Genomic DNA, 22,824 nt, shown 5'->3' with positions numbered 1-22,824 from the left:
GCAGGAATGAAGGGGACTTTCAAAAGACTAACTGAAGTCACTAATGTGGATGCACCCGCAATTCCCTGGCAGCAGTTTGATTTTCTGGTGAATTAACAAGTTGTTTATGCTCTTTGTTTTTCCCCTGTAAGATTGATTTTCTTTTTCCACCTTTAAGAAAACTTCTGGGCTTTCAAATAGTTGAATGACCTCCTAGATAATTTTTAAAACACTGTAGTGGTATATTTGCAGAGATAGAAGATATGCAAGGGTGAAGTAGAAGAGACTCAACCTAGCAAGTACAGACAATGCACAACACTTCAGCTTAACCACCCTGGTCCAGAAGCAGTAGAATTGGATGTGTCAGATAGTAATCTCTAGTCCTGGGCCTAGATAAGGGCTGACACCTGAGTTGCACCACATTTACCTGCCTCAGAAAAGGGTGGTCTTGCACCTCTAGCTGATGCCTATGCAGGGTAAGATTGGTTTTATCTACAGGTAATTATACAAGAAATGAAACTGCCATACCTAATGTTGTCTTCTGACCATAACATTATTGTAATAACAAAACCAGAACAGCTGAGGACAGTTCATGGCTCCATAGGAAAAATATACAAGATTTTACAGTATTGATTTTTGTGAATGAATTCTTTGTGTGATGATTCACAAGAAGATTTGAAAGTGTTTCTTGTTTGCAGTTCGTCCTTTGATCAGTGGAAACTACTCACTATCAATAAAGAAAAAGTTGCCACTGGTGGTGTAAGTATCACCAATAGAAAAAGCTCTGATACTCATTTTTATAAAAATGTATTACTTTCAGTTTTCTTTTTAAGGTTGCCTGAAATCTCATTTCTGAATGTGAAATCAGTCTTACAGGCTTATAAGAAACTTTAAGCATGTAGTTTGAGATTTTCTGTTTTGATGATGTGCTACTGTCTGTATTTTCATATTACATCTAGTTCCAGCCTGTGTTAATATTTCAGAAAAAGGAAGATTAAGAAGGTTTTTACCTCTTAGAAAAACATTGTTTTACCCTCACAAAGTTTAAATACTTGTGTATTTAAATACCTGCTGGAGCAGAGACTAGAAATTTTGCATGGTAATACTGCTGCAGTACTGGTTTATGTTAGAAGCACACTTTCTGCAGTCTCCATTTAAAAAAACCCTGCCAGTTGCTAGGGAGAGGGAAAAGAACAAGTAAAACTGAGTGTGGAGAGGATCAAAACTTCCTGGGAAGCTATAGTTTAATTAAAATAAGAATGGGGTGGGAAAGGGAAGAAGATGGTAGAAATAGGTGCTTGGGAAAAAAGTTTGCAGAAGAGATAGGAGAGTTTGTGCCAACTAAAATTCATTTCAGTCCTGTAATTAAATCCAAGAATCTGTCATTATTTTGCTTCTAACAGTTCTACCTTTCAAATTTTCTGGCTACGTTTGGCCCCATTAGTCCTCATCTACACCAAGGAGGAGAACTTTCTCCTGCTGACACTAATTGCCTTGGCTCCAGTAGCCCAGAGGGGCAGTTCTAAAGTTTCTAGTTCCACTGATGAATGGAGTAAGATTTGCTTCATACAAATCACCCAGGAATTGCATCCATTTGTTTGTTTGATCTGTTTTTGTTTGTTAGTTTTGTATAACTACGTATGTAAGATTTTTTAAGTCTGACACCAGAAATTTTCACAAGGAAGACTGCCTGTGATACGTATCATTAAAGAGCAGAGTGTAGTGGGAGAGTAAACCTTTTTACAGTATGATTTTATATACCTAGGTTATCAGATTTAATTAAGAGATGTTTTATATTTATTCTGAATTTCATGTATTCACTTCCAAGTATGTGTTTTTGCTTTCAACAATTATGGTGACTTTAAGAGTAACTCCTTTTCTTATATATATTCTTTTTTTTTTTAAAATGTATATATTTAGATGAAAATGACGGTTGTTTTGAAATACCTTCAAGCCTTCAACTGGCGATGGATGTGGCTAACCATAGCTGCTTATCTGGGACAAAATGCACTAGCCATTGGACAAAATCTATGGCTTAGCACCTGGACTGCAGAAACAGCAAAAGTTAGTGATTTCACAGAATGGAAACAATCTCAAAACTATAAACTTCGTATCTATGGACTTCTTGGAATTATTCAAGGCAAGGATGAGCATTTATGACTGTTTTCTCACCACTTGCAGAGTTTGATCAACTTGCAGAGTTGATGTGTATTAGTAAAGAATATTGCTGGCTGCTTCGTAAAGAGAATTCTATGCCACACAGTATAGTAGTTCAACCTGGGGAGAGGAGATGAACAGAGATGTTGAAGAAAATGCTATTCGACTTTATGATACTTCTGCGAATTCTTGGAACATCCAGTTGTAACTGAATGAAGTTACATGAGGAAAGAAATTAGTGTTGATGTGTGGCATGCTAACATGAGAGACTTACATGCAGGAAAAGCATACTTACAAAGTAGTAAGATGTATCAACAAACTACAAGTATGTACATTTGTAAAAGTAAGACATGAAATGTGACTTGGGTTGCTTACTGTGGTAGAAAACTGTGGCAGATACAAGTTCCATCTCTTTTCTTCCCCAACCATTCATACTGTCTTTTAATTCATCTCTTCACAAGGTCTTTTTGTTTGCTGCGGTGCCTATGTGATCACCAGGGGATCCCTGTCTGCTTCTCGGGCATTGCATCATCAGCTGTTAGACAATGTATTGCATCTTCCTCTTCAGCGTTTTGAAACTGATCCAGTTGGTCAGATCATCAATAGATTCACAAAGGTAAAAGGAAAACTCATGTGTATTTTCCATTTTATGAAAATGAAGCTTGAGTGACTACAGTTTTAATTCCATTTAGTGTTGTTGAAAAATGAAAGATACAAAAGTGAATGTAATATCTAGCAATAGAAACTTATTTTAGTGCATAAAAACTTAAAGAACTGTTTCAAGCTATTTTCTTACAAAACCATCAAAACATGTTACCAGTAGAAGTTGTATAGACGGTTTTGAAGGTCATTAGGAGGTCATTCCTCAAAAACCATTCCTGCCATGCAATGAGTTCACTAGACATAAACCTGATCTGTTTTTTAAAAAAATGTATATTTTTCTTTGATAGTGTATTGCATATCAGACTCAAACGTTTTTGTTGAAACCAATTAATGCATGCCACTCACATTCTCAGAGGTATAGAGACTTAAAGTGAATGTTATTTTCTATTTTTGTAGTGTTTTGTCTTTAACTGGAACTGCTAATATATAAACAAGTGTCATTTACTATGACTTTAATAGTTCCCACTCTCATCATAACTACATCGTTGCAATGCACTACTGATTAGTTCAGGCATAATGACTGCGGCTGTGTTCTCTAGAATAGACCCAAGAGTGTTTGTGTAGGAGACTAAAAGACCAGTTGATTTAGGTTTCACTTAAGACCCTGGTTTTAGGTAGTAGTATATTATAAACTGAGTTTGAAAAAGCTTTACTGTGTACAGTAAGAAATTAGTAATATTTCAGTACACTTCTAGCATTATTAACTGGAGTATACAAGGGTTAGGATTCAAATTCCTGGCCTCCTTTTCAGTCTGATAGGCTTTATGTAAGCTAAATAGTATTGGGTCACAAAATAGCAAGAGCTGTCTCTTTTTGACTTGAACACTCTGAGTCTGTTCTCTGACATGAGTAGTCTAAAAGCATAATAGCCTGTTCCACTTTTAGACAAATAATAATGATGTATGAATACTTTTTATTAGTATATAAGCAGGGTGATCCTACTAATTTTTACTGAAGATATTTTAGTTTGGTTCCATTTTTAAGGAATGCTTTCTCAAAGTTTTTAGTGGAATTTACTCACAAAATCTTGATTCTTCTGTGCATTGTTACAGGACTTATTTATAGTGGACTCACGTTTCCATTACTATTTACGAACTTGGCTAAATTGTACACTAGATGTTATTGGAACCATTCTGGTTATCACATCTGCCTCACCATTATTCATAGTGGTAGTTATTCCCCTGGGATACTTCTATTTTACTATCCAGGTAAGTTCATCAAGATTTTATAAGGATTTCTAGATGTATGTGGGTGAAATATCCAAAGCAATCGAGAATACAGGCTTAAATTATTCCTTACTGTGCTAAAAATAAAATAATCTCCAAATGTGTGTGTGTATACAAAGAACGTGAAATTGCTTTCAGAAAAAATTCTCAGGCTCCTTAAAAGGAAATTAGAACACTTATTGAATATATCCTGCTGTGCTTGTGAACTTTTAACAAATTTGTATTTTCCTCTTTATTAGGAAGGTACAATATCGATATAGATTCCACCAAGAAATTTGATGGTTATCTGAAAAAACAGAGTGTAAATTATAGTGAATGTTAAAAGCTGAAGTAACCATGAAACAGCAGATGTAAAATAGAATAATGCCTAAACTACCTGTGCTGTATTTTGTCTAGAGTGTCAGTTATACTACTGAGAAACCAAAAAACAAAGTTTCTGAAACACTAACAGACTCCATTCGTATTTCTTGATGCTCAACGTATGGTCTGTGATTAAAGACTGTAAGAAGTTCTTAAAATAATAATATAGGACAAAATAGGAAATGAGTACCTGGATTCAGTCTCAGGAATTTACATTGATATATTGAAGAAATAAAGGGTGACTTTCATCTGAGAAAGAAGTAGGACATTCTAATTTGAAGTGTTACGGAGAAGAGTTAGTTAATCATTACGCACCTCCTGTGGTATAGCCCATTTTCTAGAGAATTTGGAAATGATGTTCTCTAAATTACCTTACCAGTAATTTATATATTGCAGTTAGATAAGCTTTACAATGTTGGTGTGTCCCAAGAGACAGATTTTTTTTTTTTTCTGTACTATTTGTGAATAGCTTTTTTTTTTCTGGAGACTTCCAACTTAATCATAGTCAAATTTTACAGGAATTACTATACAGATTACTTAACTGGAAATAAATATGGCAAATATTTTAAATAATATAAGAGAAGCTGTAGCAACTTAAGATGTCTGTCTTGTCTGTTTTATACTGTTTTATTAGCGATACTACATAGCGAGCTCACGACAGATCCGACGGCTAGCAGGAGCATCACATTCTCCTGTGATCTCCCACTTCAGTGAGACTCTTGTAGGGCGATCAACAATTCGAGCATTTGGCCACCAGGAGAGATTCATTAGAAAAAATAATGATGTTGTGTATGAGAACTTGGTTTACTTCTACAACAACGTCATCTCAAACAGGTACTTTACAGCAGTTCTACATCTGTGACTGAGACCGTCTTCTGTAGAATTCCACAACTACGTATTTACCTTTAGTCATAGTAAATCCACTGAGAAACAGAAGAGCAATTTATCCAGCACTCTTTGTAATGAATGCATAGGTTATGTATAAGCACTAGGATGATTTCTCCTTTAGTACCAAAACCTAGTAGGTTTACAGAAAACATGCATATTCTGTTGAGAATATTAAAAAACATCTAATGAGAATACATATTCTTTATATATATAAAGAAAAAGGGGAATAGAAAAAAAAGTTTACCAATACATCATAAGCATGGAGTGTACTACAGCTCAACTAACAATTCCTCTTACAGGTTTATGAACAAATCGAATTTGTATTTCAGTAATTCTTGTGGAAGTAACCTAAGAAGAACTCTCAAGAAGTCTTGAGAGTGAAATTTTGGGTTTAAGGAAATAAGTCCATTTCCTCTCCTTCCATTGTGGTGCAGTTCAGTTACAGGCAGAGATGACCAAGGAGTTTTTCAGTTCTGGTTTGCAGTCATATACCTGAATCTTTTCCAGATAGGAAGAGTAGGAAAGCAGTATAAGGAGTGAAGGGAGCACTAGCGAGGAGCTGAGACACCTGCATTTTGTTTCTAGTGGTGCTACCAGTTTTAGATGTATGATATTCCCTGCCCAGTCCATCTGTAAAATGGGAATAATAGTACTTACCTCTTTTGTTAGGGTAAATTGCTAACGCAATGATCCCAAAGAGTCATTATATTAGCAATATTTGCACTGTACTATAAAAAATTTTGTAGTTAGTTTACTTTTTTCTTTGCCTTGATTTACTAACAGGTGGCTATCCGTCAGGCTTGAATTCCTGGGAAATTTAATGGTGTTCTTTGCTGCGTTGTTTGTAGTACTGGCTGGAAATACCATGAGTTCTTCTACGGTGGGTTTATCAATATCCTATGCTCTAAATGTAAGTAATAGCGCAATTTTTTTGCTGCTACCACATCATTGCTTGTGACAAAGGAAGAATACATACAGTGAAGCTGAGTAGATGAATATGTGCAGTGGCATCAGTGACACTAAACCCCGTGGGCAGAATTGTCTTTTGAATTCCATTAATTCTGGGAAGTTTCACATTAATTATTTTCCATTTCTGAATTTAGATGAAATAGTAACTATTAAAACATATTTAAAAATCAAGTTAATGAAACTAGATATGGTTTATTTTTAAGTGTTTTGTTGATCTAAATCAGCAGCCTAGTCATGTACAACTATACTTCATATTTGATTTCTTGTCATTGTTCACTTACTGAATGTTAGGCAGGATAGCTTACTTAAAGGTTTAATAAAATCATTTACTTTGGCATTGTCCTTGTAAAAGTAATGTGTGAGAGACACAGCTGAAATGTGTCTTCAAGTAAGGTAAACTGTACTGATAAGTTGCTAGTTAAAATAAATCTTCAGTATTATGTATACACAACGTAAGCATCCAAATTTCTTTAATCTTATGATGCTTAGGGGTATAGTAATATCCAGATTCTCACTGTGGTAAGTGCCTCAGAAACACAGCTGACAGGTACTCATGAATAGAAATATACACACAAAACCAATAAATACAGACAAATTGCCTGTCATGGCATATCCACATCACCCCCAACTGAGAAGAGTTCCATTTTCTATTATGCAGAGATAGAACGATCTCTTTCATATCATTATATGTGTGGTGATGACAGTCACAGGTGCTGTGCAGTTTTTCACCTTCATCTGATGTCAAAATGACACCATTCTTTAGTTACATACAGTATTTCAACACAGTTGACTCTTAAGAATTCTTTTGGTTCACTGTTTTCCTGTAGGAGTGGAAATATTTAACCACAGAATTGGTTCTCTCTGCAGAAGCATTTCCAGTGCTTGAAGATGACAAATTTGGCAGACATAGTAGACCACATACATATCTCCATTACCAATTCTTTGTTCTGTGTTGCTAGCTTACTTTACCTGGGGTATAGTGAATTAATGTACCTGCAGTATTAGCCATGTATGTTTTTCCTTTCAACATCATACAATTTCTGTGCACTTTCTGTCGATCCTGAAATAGTTTGAGATTTCTGGAGCTGTTATATCACTGAAAATCACAATAGCCATTGGGCAGTCTGAAAGCAGACAAGAAATTCTCAGAGGAATGCTGAGATCAGTAATTTTCTGACAGTTCATTTGGTGTGCCATTATTTTCTGTATTCTTTTCGGCCTCTCTGATTAAGCATCTAGCTTATGAGATGATTAAATTCAGGGTAAGTTTTGAAATTAGTATGCTGTATTCTAGTAGAGTCAAATGTTTATGTTCGATGATGTAACTATTTCCCCAGATAATTCAGAGTCTAAATTTTTGGGTGCGTAAAGCATGCGAAATCGAGACCAATGCGGTTTCAATTGAAAGAATTTGTGAATATGCAAAAATGGATAAAGAGGTAAGCATTCTTCTTGAAATGGTGAGGTTTCTTCCTCAATATTTAATTTATGTGCTTAGAAAGTTACTAACTTAGATTGATTTTAATAATGGTGACTGGTAATAGCAGGTTATAATTTGTTCTTAAATACTTTCTCTTACTTTTTTACATTGAGAATCATATGTAGCTTGTTCATTACATTTATAGTCATAGCAGTTTTATTCTTATTTTGACCATAAAAGTCTTGGCATCATTGTTAGCAATAGATGTTGTAGTAAGACTAATGCAGGTGAACTGTCTATGCTATGTGCAACCAAGAAGAGCATTTTAAGAGGGGAAGAGAGGCCTGTCAGACCCCTCACTGGTAATCATCTCATGTCTGAGAGACTTCTGCTTTAAACTGATTTGCCTTAGTTATTGTGCTTTTCTGAAAGTAGTGCCCATGTCAGGTATGGAGGCACAAGAGCCTTTGGTCTGTCTCAGAAACAAGACTGTCTTCTACCTCTTCATTCGCTTTTACGCTTCCCTCATGTTTATGTTTCCTGGTCTTCGTACACATCTTTCTGTTGTCTCCTCCTCCACTTCTTAAAATGTATCTCATAAAATATGCTTTTTAAATATCCGCAAGATTAGGCATCAGATTAAATTTACTTCCTATCAATTGATGAAACAAATATGAGACTATTAGCAATTACTCAGTTAAACTGAGCTCACTTTTTAAAATAAGTGTATACATGGTAGAAGACCCACAATCCAAACAAAACCTGGAACTCCTTGAAAACCCAGCTGGAATGTTTCTGCCCAGTTCGTGAAAGTAGGTTCTCCTCTTATATTGCATTGAAATTATCCTAAACCTCCTGGGATTTTTGAAGAAAGACACATGTAATTTTCATAATGTTTTTATTAACTTGTAACACTTTTAAAATTGTACACTGAAATACCAATGGTTGTAATTCCAGGGACCATGGATAACATCCGAAAGACCACCAGTGGGGTGGCCTGATAGAGGAATAATAGAGTTTGTTAACTACAAGGCTCAGTACAGGAAGGATCTTGGTTTAGCCCTGAAGGATGTCTCTTTTCAGACACAGAGTAAAGAGAAGGTACTGTATGTAACAAATAAATCAGAGGTATAAAATTCTGTTTCCCAACTTTCTACTTCAAAAAGATTTAATATGAGGAGACTCTATTACTAGATACAGCAAGATAGTGTTGAACAGCAAAGATGTTAAGTGGATAGATAAGACATTAAAGGAAAGTCGAATGAGAAAACTACTTTTTCCTATGATGCAGAAATACTTTTCCCTGTAAGAAACTGAGATAATTTTTTTATGAATTCAGCAATTTTAAGGAAGATCCAAATTTGAAATTAAACCTCTTGTCCTTGTACGCAGTGTTTGTGCAGAGAAATATGCTGCCAGATCAGTGCTAATCAACTTCGGGTTTGGATCAAGGAGCACTAACCAAGACCTAGTTTAGAATCATTGGTTTGAGCTGAGTGCTAGACAAAAGGGAAGGGAAATGGCAAGAATTCCCACTGAACCAGGCGAAGTCTGTACAGCTTCTGAGGGAGAAGTTGTGTTCCAAAGGAGTTTTAAACTGTTTTATCCTCCTATAGGATTGCATGTTGGTGAAAGAAACTGAAGTTTTGAACTGAAAGTTGGAACTGAATTCACTCATCATTTTTCACATAGAATGTGTCGCATGGAAAGTTATAGTCTATCGAGAAACTTTCTGTTTCAGGTTGGAATTGTTGGAAGAACAGGAGCTGGTAAATCAACACTCACAAATTGCTTGTTTAGAGTTCTAGAGGGATCTGAAGGCAAAATAGTTATTGATGGAATTGATATATCAACTATTGGACTCCATGACCTACGTGGGAATCTTAACATTATCCCACAGGTGAGATGTATTTTAAAGATAACTTTTGGGGTTTTTTTTAATAACATGAGACACTTCATTTTGGCGGAAGAAATTGTCACCCCACATTCCACAGGCTGCCAAGAGACAGAAGCATAAAACTCCAGTAGAATTTTATTGATCTTTGAAAACAGGCTCTGTTACGACCTATTGGGCTCCCAGGGAGACCACAAGTATGACACTAGGTTTTATTATGCCAGGTTTAGTTTTACAGGCTTAGCTAGAATAGCTCATGTTCTGCAGAACTGGTGTGTGTATAGCTGCATACTGTGTTTTCAAGTCCCACCTGAAGACAAAAATATTTAAAAACAACTCTAATTATGTCTGAAGGCTGTAGGGAATAAAGTAACGTAACGTATACACAAATTGGGTAGCATGTATTTCAGTTAATCTGCTATAGTCTGTCATGTAAAGCCATCCTTGCTTACTTCAGAACAGCGCAGGAAACTCAAGGTTAGTTCACACATCATTGGGATTGTGTTTGTGCTGGTAGACTGATTTACACTGAAATGCTCTAGTATAAAGTAAAACCTTGAACACAAATTTAGCGGTCACCTGAAGACTTCCTGCATGTTCCCTGAATGCCATTCATAAACCCATTTTTGTGCATGGGTGATGTTAACATCACTTATAATAAATTTATCTGATGTTTTCCAAAGGAAGATCTATTTTTTTTCCCTAGCTTTTCTGGAGCTTTAACCCTGGTAATATTTGCTGTCTGTCTCTAGCATAGACTGTGCATGTAGATGAGGCTAATATTTAAACAACAATAGCTTGGGTCTTTTGAAAAATGAGCTGAATAGAAAAAAACATGTGTGTATTCCTTCAAATCCTTGTCTGCTTTTCCAAAACTATTTGTCCCAGTTCCCTGTGTTAATGTAAGGACTTATGGCAGACTGTTTTAAGTTTGTATTGGAACTGTGCACTCACCTTCTGCTGTTATTTAGGACCCCATCTTGTTTTCTGGGACACTGCAGTCAAATTTGGATCCACTTGGAAAACACTCTGATCTTGAACTGTGGGAAGTACTGGAACTGTGTCACTTAAAGGATTTTGTCCAGTCACTCCCAAAGAAGCTCCTTCATGAGATTTCAGAAGGTGGTGAAAATCTCAGGTACATAAACAAGAAAGTGCTATTGCAGTTATTTTCTGGTACTTTAAAACTGTGCTCCTTCCAGAGAATTTCCTTCAGGAAATATCAGTATAATGACACTTCTCCTGTCATTCTAAGTAGAATTATTCTGGTAGTATGTGTTTCTCTGAGGTGGCCAACTGTTCCCAACTGCATAAAGACCTCTGGCCTGTGCTGTATGGGAAGCCAAGCAAGTAGACTATTTTCAGCTCAAGTATATGAATAGGTGTAAAGGAATGTGTGGGAGGGTGGCAGTTCAAGCCCTTTCTAACTAGAGTTGGATAGAAAAGTGCTCATTTATTTAAATAAAAAAAAAAACCAAACAACAAATAGATAAAAAAGAAAACAACAAAGCACTGAACAGGGGAAGAAGGCAAAGCTGCAGAGCGCTTATGCCTTTGCTTTATTTGCTTAGGCAAAGCAACTGATTTTTTTTTCCTTGTAAAACATTAATTAACCCATAAGTTATGTAAGGAGGGAGATACTTGAAATAAAAGGGCTCTAAGCTCAAGGAGACAAATACTGAAGCTTTCGGCAGCAAGGCAAAGGGGCAAGTCTTAGATGGAGCTTACTGAGTATCAACTTGAATTTTTTTGACAGATCATTTTCAGGAGGAAGTTTCTAGAAGGCAAACACTACAGCTGACATATTTTTGCACTGAGTGTTATTAAAAAGTGGTTTAGCCTTCCATCTGGCTTATCCAGAGTCCCTGTTACAATGTGAATATAGAAACTGAAGGCAAGACTAGGTTTATGCTAGTTTATGTTCAGCCACAGGTGTTTAAGAGTCACATCTTAACTACTGTTGGTATGCTGAGCAAGAAGAAATGAAAACTTCCAAAACCAGGTGAACATATTTCACTAGTCTTTTCAGAAGTAGAAAGTGTTGTTAAGAAAGATAGAAGAGACTCTCAGCTTTATATTGTTCTCCCCTTCCTAACCTGATCTTCTCAAATGTATTTTTAACAGTGTTGGGCAGAGACAGCTGGTCTGCCTGGCACGTGCTTTGCTACGAAGGACAAAAATCCTGGTCCTAGATGAGGCAACAGCTTCTGTCGACATGGAAACAGACAACTTGGTGCAATCCACCATCAAAAGAGAGTTTCACAACTGCACAATATTAACTATAGCGCACAGGTTACATACAGTCATGGATTCAGAAAGGTAAGCAAGCTTTGGTAAACCATTTTAAAAATAAATGGCTTCCTTTCAAATGTAGCCATTTTCAGACTTACTAAATTTTACTTTCCAACATTTTTAACCTTATTATCTTGGTACAATCCAAAGTATCCCAAAAGACTTGAGCATCAATATTAACTAAATATCAATACCTGTGTTCTGTTTCCCCCTTCTAATTACAGAATTTAATATTTTTCCTGCTAAGGTAAAGTTATAAACTACCGTACCTTAAGACTATAAACTACTGTTAAGACCACTTAATTCTGTAGAATATATATGAACTATTGCATTTTTACCAATTAAGCAAAAATGCCACTTTCAAAAGTGTGTGTTTGTTTGTTTTGTTTAATATAGGAGTTCCCAGCTTTAGAAACCAATGAATTAGCTAAAGCAATGCTAATTCTTCTAAGTAAGAGTTCCCATTATCCAGAGATATCTGTATTAGGACTGGAAAACAGGTAAAGAGCTGATTTTCTTCTCCTGTAATCTTTCTGCTTTTGCATTGTAGAGTGCTTGTCCTGGACACTGGAAGGATTCTAGAATATGATACACCACATAATTTGTTACAACGGAAAGGTGCCTTTTCTGAAATGGTTGCAGAGGCTGGGATAAGAAGATAAAGAAAACTGAGGAATTAACACTTAATGAAGATAAGAATTCCTTACTCCAGTAAACACTGGAGGGATATCTGGCATTCCACATATATATGGAGTATTTTATATTCCATTTGAAATTACTAGCTTGCTCAAAAGCTCCTCGCAGCATTGCTTTTTACTACAACTACAATCTGTACATATTGATCAGGTTTCTTAAAACAACTTTCTGATTTTATACAAATCACTTATTTTGATCATATTGGCACTGGAACAACATAATGAAGCAGTAATTTTCATGGCATATTTTGCCTGTTGCACTAGTAAAGGCTGACTGAAAAATAAATCTTTCTGTTAACACACTGCTTTTAATTAAAAATAGTATTTCATTAAGTTGCTCTGACATTGTGCCCATTTACTTCTTAATCATGATTGCAAGTTCATGAAGACCCCAAGCCTGTGGATATACAGGTAGATGTCACTTGGTGCTGATTTTTAGGGCTTGCATATTTGCATGTGTAAACTTGCCACAATAATTTTCCTTTTGACCTTATGATTTCTGAATAACTGAAAGTGTATCAGGTGCAGCTATCTCCTTGCCAGTACGTTTTATGCAAACCTCAGTACTAATTCAACAGCAGGACAGGTTATGTACCTGTACTGAAAATGTCAGTTAAACATGCCTGTGCTTCTCTAGGCCACATAAATATTAATTTTCATTTTTATTACAGTCCCTGTAACTCTTCAAATGTAATGCCTACTTAATCACTTGCAGCCTTATCTTCAAAAACTCAGAGAAGATCCCATCAACTGCTTAAAAAAACCCCAAACATCCTCCCTTAGGTACATGAATAAAATTTCAGGCTACAGCCCTGCTATATTACTTTAGTCTTGACACCTGGTTAGTATCAAGTAGGATCTTAATTTCTTGCCTGACTGATAGCAAGCAAAACTATCTGCTGTTTTAGAAAGGCGGTGAGAAGCAATGGAGGCTCTCTGAACAAAGTTCCTCAAAGATGTGATTCTACTACAGTGAACGTGAATGATTCCCTATCTTCTCCTAAAGGTAAAAAAGAAAACCTGTCTTCCTACATTACAGAGTATTATCGGCTGCAAAACGCAAGTAAATATACTATCATACAAAGCAAAATGATTTTAGATTAGGAACAGCCCTGCCCAAGTAACTATTACCTTTTGAAAGTCCTGGAGAGAGTAGTGTGTGAGTCTGTTCCTCAGGAGAGAGAACAGCTTTCTGCTTTTCATCTCTGCTTTCCTCCTTTCCCCCAAGTGAGGCCACCAGTACCTTCAGAACAGAACCTTCTCTTACCAACATGTAACTTCCCCGGCACATTCAAAGTGCCACAGGCAGGCTCTTCTGGGGCTCTGCTTCCCCCCAGCCTTGACCCCATCCTTTACCCACCTTCATGCTTCTCTCTAAACTCACCCTTACCTGGAAGTATCACAGGAGGAACCTGAAAGGATTGAAGTGAGTGCCATTCCTAAACTGATTAATAAGTTTTAGGCTGGGGGAGGTAGACTTCAGCAACTCAGAGGCCAACCCCTTTTGCAAGGTGCAGAGGAAATAATCTAAGGACTGGCATCCTCAGTAGTGATTTTAAAGTTTTTTTTTTACTTTATGTGATTTTTTTATTTATGGGTAGGTTTTTCTGTGCTTATTGGTGGGCTTACAGCTTCAGACTACCTGCAGACCATGGCTGGGAAAAGCTGCAGACTGAATAATTGCAAAGTGCGAGAGAACAGAAAATGTCACTTTTGCTAGTGTTAGCAAAAGCCAAACAGCCATTCCTTCTCTTTCAGCTGTAGCCCTCATGTATAGCTATACTCTGAAAAAGGACGTGCAGTGGAGGCAGAAGCAGCATGATATGCTCCTGCTATGTTTGCACGCAGCGACAGGTTACCAAAGTAAGCCATCTTAACAGGCCTGGGGTAGGCAGGAAAAGGCAATCTTGTTGGAAGAATATCACCCAGGGTCTGCAATCTCTGCTCTTCTCACACGCCTGATGTCAGAAAGGCTCTATCTATCTAAGAAGCAAAGAGGGACCGACCACCTGGCTGCCTCAAGTTCAACATTAATTCAGGCTTTGCAGTACCTGACACAGCTCACCAGACACAAGGTCACCAGTTAGCTCCAGTGATTGATAGCACGAAGCCAGTCATAGCCCTGCAGGTCAGCTCAGCATGTACCTTGCCTCCTGCCCTGTCTCCTCCTAACAGCAATTCTCCTGCACTTGGAGATCAGATCCCAGTCTCATCCTGTGGGGCTATTCACAGGCCCTCAACACCTTGTGAAAGGCTTCGCCCCATATGGGCCACTAAATGCTGAGACCCCTCAGGAGGTGCTTGGGCTGTTCTCAAAGGGCCTTCTGACAGGGCAGGAGACCTTCACTTGGCTGGAGATAGCACAAGGGACCCAACTGTTCATCCCTTTGAGGAGCTACTGGTTGGCCTCCTTTTCCGGCTAGGTTGCTTGGGAAGGGTGGGTCAGCCAGGGTGTCAGGGCAGAGTCTAAAGTAAGAATAAGGCTCAAAAGGACACCGTGACTCTTTTTCCTTTTCACAGGGAGAAGCACGAAGCAGAACCTGCTCATGCTCTGCTTCAAATTCCTTCCTTACAGCAGTCAAAAATCCCACAGGCAGCATCTTTTCTGGTGTCACTTCCCTCAGCCCTGCTTCTAGCCCTTGCTCTGCACTTTTCGGGCAGTATCACAGGAGAAACTGGACAGTTGAGGGGAATTGCTTTTTTCCTTGCTGGAATAAACACATTTCTGCATTTTGCCAGCCATAGTTGATTTCCTTGTACTAACCTGCACTCTTCTTCAGTTCTGTTCTCCCACCCCAAACTGCAGCTTGAGGAGAAAGGGTTTTTTTCCCCTTCATATCCCAGTTCTTTACAGTTATCTGTGCCACATCCCAGAGAAGATCTGTCACTCCAGCAACACCTTGACAAGCTGAGGGATTATGACCTCATCCGTTAACAGCTCTGTTACAGATTTCTCTGAGACACTGAAACAAAAACATGTCCAAGGGACAGAAATTGCTTTTATTAAAAACATTCTAAAAGGTTATTTATAAAATGCATTTCATCATCTGCATTGGAACATACAATTGGTTAGGCATCTTGGGCTTCCAGAATTTCAACTTGCAAGACAAGCTTTAGCTATATAAATTTGTTACATACCCAGCACCACAGGCAACCATACTCAGATTTCAAGGACTGTAGAAAGATTTCAGCCTTCAAATATCAATTTGTTTAAAGAGAGACTTTTGGTAAGCAGTACACTTGCATACCTGGAAATAGCCACTTAACAGAGTCACCTTTAAAATTCAATGGTTTGTGCCAAAATACAGTATTAAAACCCAAAGATACAAAATAAATAACTTGATTGCGGGGTTCAGGAAAGTTATTTAATAAATAAAGATGCATTGTGAGATATCCAATGTACAGTAACTTCTCTATTAAAATCTGTATAGAAATCTGAATAAATACCCTTCTGTGAATTTAATTTTTTTAACAAGTAAACAACTCACCCTTCTGACTCCCACATTAACACTGAAAAAGATTTAACTCCTCCAGAGTGAAGGAGTATGTGAAAGAAACCCTCTCCCCACCCACTTCATTTATTTGCACTGAGAGTTTAACAGTTTAAAAAGTTTCTCCCACTCCTACCTACCTTGTCCCAGATTTGCAGAAAGCTTTTAATAATTTCAGTGTGACGTGCTTCTATTTTTACACAGGTCTGTTCATTTTACACAGTGCATTCAAAAAAAAGAAGACTGAAGGCCTACTGTAACTCCAGTAGACTTTGAGATGAATTTACAGAGGGCAAAAGGCCACAGTGACTCCAAAGACACTGGAATGTATGTTGAATTCAACACATATATTTGCATCTGCAAAGCAAAGGCCCCAAATAGCAACTGCATCTGAGAACCATACTGTGTATTGCCATTCATCCAGGATTTCACTGAAGAGGCACTTCTTTCAACGCAGGAGTTTCATATACTGGAGGTTCCATACAGACACAGGTCATCTTGAAAGAGGTACAAAGGAAAAAAAATCCTCAAATGAAAAAAAAATCACTTTGGTTTTCAACTCAGGGAAATGAAACAGATGTTAGCAGCATTTTGGGAATCCTCTGTGAAGTGAAACAATGCTGATGGAATGGTTGTGTGCAACTGTGATTCAATTTAAGAGGTTTTTAATTGGATTACTTCAAAGATTTGTTTAGACAATGCCTATGCAAACAGCTGAATTGGCACATTTGATTTATGGCAGTGTCATAAGTAAGGCCTGCTGCCAGGCGAATAACAAGCCTATTTGAATATAGTTATAGGTTAAACAATAAATCTAAGCCCCACGCTTTATCTTGGCAAGCTTAATACAAACAAAATTATTCTGCAGAATACAAGATGTTTAGAACCACCTGTTACTAGAGCTTTCCTGATAAAGTCTGGGTTGGTGGACGCTGAAGCCAGCCTAAGATGAAAGATGTGTTTTGACTGTATAAAGTTCCACACAGAATAATTCAGCTGACCTTCAAGTGTTGATTTAACCCTCCAAAGAGAACTGTCACCCGTTTTTTTTTTCCCCCCAGATCATCGTTTTCTTCTCATTCATCTGCTATATAGCTGGTAGCAAATCATTTGCTTAAAATGAAGTCCTAAGAAGTGCTACCCCAAATCCCGAGTTATACACCTTGCTTCCTTCCCAAAAGAACAGCTACAATCTCTATGTTCAGCTTAGAGTGGGAATACAAACCAACTTAAACCAGAGATATGAGCCAGAAAGTGAAATAGTTGGGTGAATTGTCACTTCCTAGGACTACAGGAACTAGACTTCATCAGACAATCCCTTCTGCCCCACACCTGCTCCCCAAGAACAGTACAGCTTGGGGTACTCCAGAGGAAAGACATCAAGTGCTTGTAGATGTGCAACAATGAAATTTGTGTTGGTCAAATTCAAGGGAAGATACTCAGGTGTGGCTTTAAGATACATAAATTTACTGCACTTTTCAAACCAGGCAGGGGGAGGTATATGTGGCTGGCAATACGCCCTTGTTCTCTGTGGAGAACATCAGTGGTACGACAGCAGCACCAGTATGACAACCATCAAAACCAGATCAAAAGTAAGCCCTTGCAGACACACTAAGTAACTCTACAGCAGCAAGAGCACAAGTTTCAATATGGTTTGGCTGAAACATGAGACAATTTGCCATACAGCCTCAGCAATACCATTATGCTGTTATGAACAGCAGAAGAATCAAGTGAATGCCTAAGTTTCATTCAAGCTGCAACATGCCTTTTAGAAAGGTGCTTAAAAGCTCAAATGACTCAATTTAATAAATAAATTTAAGCTGAACACTGCTAGTGCTATGTGCATTAACACTGCTTCACATTCTTTCAGAGTAAATATATTGGACCTGGGAACACCTACAGTACCATAACCACATTATCATTCACCTTTGGCTGCACTCCCTTTATATTTTAAAACATACCCCTCTTAGGGACTTGCTAAGAAAATTTAGCAAGAAAACCTGGGTGTGTCACCACTAGCATTGTCATTTCATCCAATATCCAATCTACAGACAAAGACAGAACACGTTAGAACTTCAGAAATCAGTCGTACCTTTAAACTAACATCTAGCTTTAACACAGTTTGGTGTCCAGTGACACCTCACTGGAACAGATAAAAAGCTAATGTAACACGGCTAAGATTAGGCTCTACCACCAGTCAGGTATGTATGCACCATCAGAGTACCCTTTTGGAGTGGTGGGATGCAATGGGCAAGAGTTTCTTTTCAGTTAAAATTAGTCTTCCGTAAATGCTTATTAGGAATTTCTATAGCACTGACTTGAAGTGGCCAGGAGCCACCAACAATTCCTGCTTGGATAGCCACTCCCGTTACAACTGCTAGGTCAGGATCTACAGAGGTGTTAGGTTCCTTTCCAAAGAAATCCTGAATAACTTTGCGTATCTGAGGAATCCGGGTGGAGCCTCCCACTAACACAATTTCATCCACTTCTGCTTTCTGGAGGTGGCCATCCTTCAATACTTGTTCAATGGGCACAAGAATCTTCTCAAAAAGGTCCTCATTTAACGTCTCAAACAGCTTCCTAGAGATTTCTGTTTCAAACACAACTTTGACAAAGTTGTTCTCTACTTTTGAAGAGTCTCCAGGATTTTTCAGGTCTTCTGTTCTTTGTGAAGGCTCGTCTTTTAGCACAGTGTTTGGTTTTACCTCACTAACTGGAAGTTCTTTCGTAGGCTTCCTTTCTGGCATAGTCAACAACACCCTTAGTGTAGCTGTCTCATGAACAGTTAGGTTTAACTTAACTGCTTCCACGGCCTGTCTGAGGCGATGTATTTCTTCTTTTCTTGCTGGCAGAGAACCATACATTTGATGGAGCTGATTGTATAAATACAGCATCAATCTTTGATTAAAATCCTGTCCTCCAAGTTTGTTGTTACCTGAAACATCAGAATAGAAGGCATCAGACAGATCACCCTCAAAGCTTCAGAACGCATCTTTTCTTTTACTGGGAGATGGTGCTTGAGGGCCAGAACAATGACAATAGGACCATAAGCATAGTGCAAGAGCTCACAGAGCTGTGAAAATAGGTTTCATTAACTGTTGTCCACTGAAGAACAGGTGATGGGTAGTAATTTCCAGAATTTATTTAGCAGCAAATTCAGAATCTACTCCCATCAATGTTTTTCCCCTGGAACTGCCCTGCTACACTCTAACAGGAAAAAGCCATGGTTGTTAACTCTGAGGAAGAAACCATGTAATTTCGAGATGGAACCCTGTGACCGAAGTGCAACCTCTCACAGCAATTTTTTTTTCCAGCTAGAATTCCCAGTTTCAAATTGCCCTCTCTGCCTGGAATGAATTTTTCTCTTAGCACTTCCACAGTAAAGCTTTATCAGGATTATTGTTCTAGCAGTTTCAAGTTATTCAACGCTTTCATGCACCCACATGAAAACACACATGCCACTGAACTACATGTATATATACCCTGCCTAAAGCAGGAGAGTATACATAACCAGTTTCTACTGAAAGAATATTCTTGCACTGTGTTTCCAAAACCTTTCAAAACAATTGCTTTCCATTCAATAGTTAAGAAAAATGTCCTGCAGATTTTCATCCACATTGAACAATATTCGAATTCACTTAGTGGGTCTCTGTCTAAATGAAGCTCCTGAATTATGCCTTGCTGTTCCACTCTTACTGGACTGAGCAGCAGCTCATATCAAAACTTGTTCACTGAAGGCAACACAAGCAGATAGCACTGCAGTCACAAACCTAATTTTGCATGAAAGGCAGACAAGAACACGTTCAGAGAAGACTTTGCAATAAGGCTGGTATGTTTTAAAAGCCCCTATAATGTGACTTTAGGTGCACCTTTTCTTTCCCCCCCCACTCTTTGAGGAGTAAAGGAGTTTTCTCACCTGCCATGGCTCGTGTGAGGAACATCCCTCCCTGCTTGTTCAACAGAGACACATCCAAAGTTCCTCCACCCAAATCCACCACCAGAACATTAAACACATCAGCATTGTGGAGTCCATAAGCCATAGCTGCAGCTGTGGGTTCATTGATGACTCGCAAAATTTTTAGCCCTGCAAAGAGCAAAGATCCCAAGCAACAGTCAGGTATACACCTGAGAAAAGCACAGTTCTCACATTGTAGTAACATTTACCATAAGTTGGTTGTTTGGGCTTTTTAACCAAATTTACCTTAAGTAAAATGTCAGACTTAAAGGAAATAGTTTTCTAAGTAGTAATACTCAATGAACTCTTTTCCTTACTTAAGCCTAAAGCAGTACTACTTCAGCAGCAGTGTAAAGTCATGAACTGTGATTTGCCTAAGCACATTTCTTCCAGAGAAACCTTGCTAAGGAGTCTGACTTCACATGCTCTATTTCTGTTTAAATTACTGTCCAAGGGTGCTCTGCATTGACTCTCTATTTGGAGATTGCCAAAAAGACTATTTTCCCTGAAGTAAAACTTACTTCTAGCTACCTACATCTGCACTAGCCTGCTGCACCTGTTGGTACCCCAGAGTTCTCTGCTGTCCCTCACAACTGTTAATGGTCTGCAAAACCCAAAAATCCCTTCTGAGGTCCTCCATCACCTATTTGCTATATCTATACCCTCCCCAAAGACTTTACTGATGAAGAAATAGACCTTAAGGTTTCCTAGAAAAACAGCAGAATAAGGATACATCACCTGCAATGTTAGCTGCCTTAATGGTAGAATTCCGTTGCCTTTCATCAAACTCTGCTGGCACAGAGATGACCGCCTTCGAAACAGGCATGCCAATATAGTCTTCTGCCATTCTCTTCAATTTCAGCAGCAGCTGAGAGCCGATATACTCTGGAGTGACGCGAAAGGTTTCATTAGTTGTCAAAGAAAATTCAGCTGATCCATTGTTGTTGAAAATCTAGGAGGAGAAAGCAACACAACCCACAAGTGAGAAGCCTCCTTCTTATGCTCTCCCACCCTGCTCCCACCAAATGTTTTATCTGCATATAGTCTGTGTATTCTGGAGAAATATAAATGTGCTTGTTCCACTTCCTGAGTCACTTCTATTCCATGACTATGCTAAACATGTGACTTAAGGGATCCAAGTATACCCGAAGTAGTGATGCCCTCTGTGCCTAGGTAAGACACATTAAAAACCAAGGTTAAGACCTAGCAACTGTGTCATCAACTTCAACACCCCATTCAAAGATAAAAGTAATGCTTTTTAATCATTAGATTTACCCTACTGATAGAGCTTCCCACAGATTCTTCTTTCTGAAAGGAAGCAAACAGGTTGGTACTGGAACAGCTCCACTTAACAAGTAAAGAATTCAAAGACTGTTTGCAGTACCTCAAAACTTTTCTCTTACAGCAAATACTGCACCATACTAAATTAATGCAATACTCTTTTTACAAAGCAGCTTTCAAAATCTGCTGCTGGTCTGGTAAGCACTGGAAATGTGTTAGAGGGGAAAAAATGCACTGGGACAGGAAGATGTGACTTTCAGACTTTCTTTTTGTGTGTGTGTTTTAGACTACCAGGGGAGTTGAAGTTTCAGCAACTACACAGTTAGAATTTCAAGTTGAAATTTATACTTTAAGAGAATGGGCTGGAAGGTTACCCAGAAACACATTTCACAGTAGAGGAAAGGGTCCTCTGGAAAATCACTATCAGCTCTCGTACAGAGGTACGCTGCTTCCACAACCGTTTCCTCCTCCTCTCTATTGATACCTCTTATGGTCTTCAGACGTATCAGATTTAGCCAAGTGACTCAAGGTCAGACAAGCTGGTTACCTACTACATGTTTCAAGCATCCCATACCTTACTGCTTGGAGAGAACTGAAGGAGGTGGCTACTCACCTTAAAGGGATACCTGCTACTTTCACTTTTCAGTTCTTCCAAACTGAAGATTTTCCCAATGAATCTTTTTGCATCATATATGGTGTTCTGAGGATTTGAGTCAGCCAGCTCTAGGCCATCGTATCCTACATACACGTCTGTGTCCGTGAAAGAGACTATACTTGGAATGCTGTTGTGCCCATTTTCGTCTGCAATAACCTTCACCTGCCCCGTTCCAGGAAGAAAGACACCAACAGAGCAGTAAGTTGTGCCAAGATCAATCCCGATTACTTTCGGTGCAGGCATTGGTAAGTATTGCTGTGCTAGATAGCCAGCTAACAGAAGAGCCAGAACAGCTGAACCTGAAACAGAGTTTTAAAAAGCAGGGTTAAAGTATCTACTGCTGCAAACTTACAAGCCAGTGAATATTAACAGTATTATACATTGCACTTCACGAGGCTTTATGTCACACCCTGAAGCCTGTTCAGCTACCCAACTACTTTTCAGTTTCCTGAAAGGTCACCATCAAATTCAGGTCTCTTACTTCAATAAAAAGTAGTTAGAAGAGTCAAATGTCTCAGGCATTAAATACTACAGCCATTTTAAAAAGCCCAGGAGATACAGCAAAACTGAAAATATCACCACCCTGCAATAATTCTTTATGTCCGTGGGAGGTACTTCAGAAATAGGCTAATTACTATCTGAAGGGCAACTGCCTATGAGTGACCCCTAAGGAACATCTAGTTAATGAGGCTGCACAAAATCACAGTGAAATGACAACCTCCCAACCCAAACATCTCCTCCAGCTTCATCAGAAGTCTGGAAATAAGGAGATGCAAACCCATGCCAACTTCTCCTGGTTCTGTCATAGCTCCCAAACAGCATCTTCCCACACCTCTGAATCTTTTCTATGCCTTCAAATCAAGGGGTAGTTTAAGTGCAAAACAGGTTGCTCTTAAAAT

The 22,824-nt window shown here is 38.3% G+C and overlaps 2 protein-coding genes across 2 annotated transcripts in view; one reads left to right on the top strand and one right to left on the bottom strand.

The window, feature by feature from the left end:
* The window catches only part of LOC104401791 (multidrug resistance-associated protein 1-like), a gene marked incomplete at its 5' end in the record, with an annotated part of 31,380 nt that extends 18,870 nt beyond the window's left edge, over positions 1–12,510 (top strand). The window contains 12 exons of the mRNA XM_010009483.1: positions 678–738; positions 1,900–2,119; positions 2,598–2,752; positions 3,852–4,007; positions 5,020–5,219; positions 6,057–6,183; positions 7,580–7,681; positions 8,620–8,763; positions 9,404–9,562; positions 10,528–10,694; positions 11,681–11,875; positions 12,399–12,510. Of these exons, the coding sequence (XP_010007785.1) occupies positions 678–738; positions 1,900–2,119; positions 2,598–2,752; positions 3,852–4,007; positions 5,020–5,219; positions 6,057–6,183; positions 7,580–7,681; positions 8,620–8,763; positions 9,404–9,562; positions 10,528–10,694; positions 11,681–11,875; positions 12,399–12,510 (1,798 nt within the window). The remainder of the gene's footprint in view (positions 1–677; positions 739–1,899; positions 2,120–2,597; positions 2,753–3,851; positions 4,008–5,019; positions 5,220–6,056; positions 6,184–7,579; positions 7,682–8,619; positions 8,764–9,403; positions 9,563–10,527; positions 10,695–11,680; positions 11,876–12,398) is intronic.
* A 5,686-nt stretch (positions 12,511–18,196) lies between these two features.
* On the bottom strand, positions 18,197–22,228 carry HSPA13 (heat shock protein 70kDa family, member 13; the record flags this gene model as incomplete). The annotated part of the gene is made up of 4 exons (XM_010009482.1): positions 18,197–18,969; positions 19,951–20,118; positions 20,728–20,941; positions 21,884–22,228. Coding segments are annotated over 4 exons (1,398 nt in total), but the record flags the coding sequence as incomplete, so codon positions are not given.
* Between the last annotated feature and the right edge of the window lie 596 nt (positions 22,229–22,824).

Source organism: Nestor notabilis, unplaced genomic scaffold (assembly GCF_000696875.1).
Source record: "Nestor notabilis isolate BGI_N333 unplaced genomic scaffold, ASM69687v1 scaffold12712, whole genome shotgun sequence".
Classification (NCBI taxonomy): Eukaryota; Metazoa; Chordata; class Aves; order Psittaciformes; family Psittacidae; genus Nestor; species Nestor notabilis.
This window is presented reverse-complemented; position numbering and strand designations above follow the sequence as displayed.